Here is a 3,857-nt window from a genome sequence, read left to right on the forward strand (position 1 = left end):
GCCACCGCTACTTCACCGAACAAATGTCGAAGCAGTTCGAAAATGTGTTCAAAATTGTGGCCGAGGACTTGCCGACGGTCCCTTTCCGACACGGTAAGTGCACCAGTGCAGCAATTTGGTAAAACAAAGAAAAACCGGATCTGGACAATCAATCTACGTAAAATTAACCAAAAATTACAGCGGTATAGAGAGATAAAAAATGTCTCTGGCCTCCCTCCCTTTACTGCTGCTATCACCCGGATGGAGGCGGACGAGGTGGTTGAAAACGGCGCTTATATACTGTACCGAATTTAAACAATGTTTATCCATAACGCCTCACTCCAGCCGAGTGACGGCAGCAGTACAGGGACGAAGTTCAAGACATGGATTACCCTTCTGTAAAGGTACAAGTGTTGACGAAGCTATCGTTAACTAGATATTCTGCAGAAACGGACGAACTGCGCATCTATGAAGTTTCGGCTGAGGTCCTAGCCATTGTCTTTCTTGATATGGATATCATTTCTCAGCTACGGATGAGCCAGTTAGTTAGTGCATTACGACTTTAAGTGTATTACAGATATCCATTCATACGCATAGCGCTGTCAGTTGTAGTTGTAGCTTCTTCATGAAGTCCACTGTATGTATGTATGTTTTCGTTTCCAGGGTGTGCGCTTTGTGGAGGCTGATTTCGCGCAACTACGTCCACAATCGCCACATTACTTTTGTTATCCGTGCACTGCACCTAACGGAACACTCCTGGAATGGTTCGCTTTATTTCACATCGGGCTCAGTTACTACCTATAAACTCACCACGATGCTGGAACGAGTCGTTTCCAAACAGACACGCTCGTTGGTGTTGGTCGACGAGAGAACGCCGGTCGAGAGCAGGTCTGACACATGCGCGATGGATTTCAGGAGGAAAATGGGGACGATCCGCGGTGTCTTGGAGAGCAAGGGTATTCGCCTGCCGCTGTTGATTGTCAAGAATGGTTACGAAAGCCCGAGGCCGTGGTACAGCTCATTCTTCTGGCTGAGATTAAACGAGGATAGTGAGCAGTTTGAATGCAGTTATTTGCCACGCTGGATGTCCGTGTGTGAGAAGCTCGTACTGCTCAACTATACCACCTGCGATGACACTGGCACCAATTCAAAACTGCTGGTGCTATTCTACGAATGCGGTCTGACTTGGCCGGACGGTGAGAATGCGTTTATGAGGGATGACGACGAAGGACAGCTGGATATAGTAATTCCGTTCGTGCGCTTCCGCGGAACCGAGACGGCCGCTGAACATTGCCGACGTTTTATTGCCGCGGTCAGCAGCAGTTGTCCGGCCGTTACGGAGGAGATAAAGGAAAAGATCACAGCGGTGCATGCGCGCTGGTTGCAGACGTTGGCTTATCCTGAGCAGTGGGCGGGGATCCGCGGCTTCTTCCAGATGTGAGTAAAGATACTATTTGATATGGTGCGGTTTGAATGCGGGTGTTCTTCGTTGATTAGGTACAACGGCTTTCGTCACGACGGCAGTCGGCAGCGCTGGGATCAAGTCGACTTGCGACAGCTGGATATGTCACTGCTGAACCACTTAACCTTTGCTGCGCTCGATTTTTATTACAAAGACTAAAGCATACATACCTGCTGCGCAATATATGTTAATAATTGTTGTGAAAATAATGCAGGTGGGCTTGACAGCGTTACTAAACGAGAAATACGTACTGGCTGTTGCCATCTGTGGATGTGCATATGTAAACCGCCAAATTTTATTCCAAAACTTTTGAAGTTTTTTGTCGAAAAATCTGTCCTTGCTTTCGACAGCAAATCATGGCATCTTTTTTTTAGAAAATCTATTACTATTTTTCTCCACAATAAATTGAAATACGGCTTACTCGGTTTAGATTGCATAGGAAAGAAGCGCAAGCGGCAACCATCAGCTTTTAAGGTCGCACTCAATCAGTAACATCGCGGGGCCGGTCGAAAAATACTAGTATAGAAGGTCGTAATCGCCCTTAGTGCAAGCGAGCGAGCGTGTAAGTTTTTCTTGTTGTGAAAGACTTACCGTTGGGTTACTTGGGTAAGTCTGCAACAGAACTAAGTAGTTTAGAGTTTACCCAGCTTTTTATAGCTGTTGCATATGCTGCGGAAGGGTTATCAACAGAGCTGCTCCGATAGCAGTTTGTGGCACAATCGGATGGACCACGCAAGTAACTGCCGCGCGGGCACCGTTAATGCCATACCGCACACGGCCGCCCTTTCCGCTGGTTTTCCGCCACACCAGGTTCTTTATTTGGGGACACTGAACTTTGCCCTCAATTTTGCAGTCCTACTGCCGACAAGACTTTCACATAGATCCCCGAAAGAGTCAATTTAGTAGCTACGTTCAGCTCCTACGTTTATAGTGGATCAAAAGTGTTAGAGGCTGTTAAACCCCGGCCATCGCAACCTCGGCCATCGTACGTCAGGTTCAGTCGTTCGCACAGAACGATCGAACCCATCACTTGCAAAGGAAAAAATGAAACATCGTTTACTGGAGAAATTTTCCAACGCAACCGCAATTTAGAGCGGAATATGAAAATTAAATAAATCCGTGCTAACAAAGGTTCAGTGCATCAATCAGACGGTTGTACTGACCACGTCACAGCAGTTCTGGCGCCTTTGATTCGCCATACACTCTGCACCTGAATCGTTTGCATACTGCAGATCAACGATTTTTTGAAAACTAATTCCCAGTGCGCTAGGGTTCATTAAACCGCTTTTAGTGGGCGATTATAAACATGAAATATTAGTTTTGATGCTGGTGGACCGGTGGTCCATAGCAAAGCAAAATATATGTTCCAAGGAGAATCTTTAAATTTTGCCAGGTGGCGGTGAGCCAAAACTCGAAGTCTATGCTTACCAGGGAATTACTGACCCGTTCATTTTCATCGACGGAAAAGCCGATTTCATCGGTTTGATAAGACTAAGTTCTTGATATTCCGGAAATTTCTCGCCATCTTGGTTCTATACCAAATAAACAATTCTCTGCCGGTAGTTAAGAACCCAAAAATTATTTCGTTGTCTTAATTTCATTTAAATGTTAGAAACACGAAAGTTTTATTTATAGCTATTAAAATACCAGCTTTTTTTAAATTCACCATAGGTTTTTTTTCGCTGCGGATGAATTGGCACACTGATTTACACAGGATGCGTATGCCGATAGAACTACAATTGGTCTCAGATGCACCGGCGTAGATTTCCGGGTCCAGTATTACTCGTGCTGTGTGATTAGGCTTAAGTTGTTGCGAAAACGGTTTATCGTTTCCATACCGCATTTGAAGCTTGATGATAGTGGGAACTGTGATAATGATAATGGTGGTAACAGTTGTTAACCGAGAGACTTTTTTGAGTGAGAGGTACCATGTTTTGCAATAGTAATTCTTTGATGAATCGTTATTCGTGGTAAATCAGTTGTTAGCGTAGTTTTGAAACGAACACGGTAAACCAAAATGCATTGGGGAAATGTTTATGGATGGTTTAATTCAATTTTTTTATTCACAAAAAAAATGGTCATGTGGCTTAATTTTACCAGGTCACGTGACCGTTACCTGCATATACTATGGCTGGTAATCTACGGTCACCTTGGTTTTGGTGTATTAACTCAACTTTGCTGGGCAATGTGTTTTAGTGCATGGGTGTTGATTTGACTAAGCTCTTCAAAATCCTTACTGTAGAGTAAATTCCAAGAATCTCGTGATTTTCTTTAAAATATGACAACAACACTTTCCTCAAAAGTCCAGAAATTTGAGAATTTTGTTGAAAGTAGTTTCAAAAGTGGGGGCTTTTACCACTTTGTGTGCCTACATTCGGGAAATATTGCCACTACATGCAAGGCTCGTGAGAGCAAA

The 3,857-nt window shown here is 44.2% G+C and overlaps 1 protein-coding gene across 1 annotated transcript; it reads left to right on the forward strand.

The window, feature by feature from the left end:
• The first annotated feature begins 754 nt into the window (after positions 1 to 754).
• Positions 755 to 1,787, forward strand: LOC129596903 (uncharacterized). The gene is made up of 2 exons (XM_055494305.1): positions 755 to 1,416; positions 1,477 to 1,787. Exons 1-2 carry the CDS (start codon positions 794 to 796, stop codon positions 1,598 to 1,600), a joined length of 747 nt encoding a protein of 248 aa, XP_055350280.1. The 5' UTR covers positions 755 to 793; the 3' UTR covers positions 1,601 to 1,787.
• The last annotated feature ends 2,070 nt before the right edge of the window (positions 1,788 to 3,857 follow it).

The sequence above is a fragment of the Paramacrobiotus metropolitanus genome, unplaced genomic scaffold (assembly GCF_019649055.1).
Source record: "Paramacrobiotus metropolitanus isolate TYO unplaced genomic scaffold, Prichtersi_v1.0 Parri_scaffold0000097, whole genome shotgun sequence".
Taxonomy (NCBI): domain Eukaryota; kingdom Metazoa; phylum Tardigrada; class Eutardigrada; order Parachela; family Macrobiotidae; genus Paramacrobiotus; species Paramacrobiotus metropolitanus.

Coding starts and splice junctions, on each gene's coding strand:
- LOC129596903 (XM_055494305.1), top strand. CDS start 794: ATGCTGGAACGAGTCGTTTCCAAACAGACACGCTCGTTGGTGTTGGTC. Junction 1,417..1,476: donor ATCCGCGGCTTCTTCCAGAT/GTGAGTAAAGAT, acceptor TTCGTTGATTAG/GTACAACGGCTTTCGTCACG.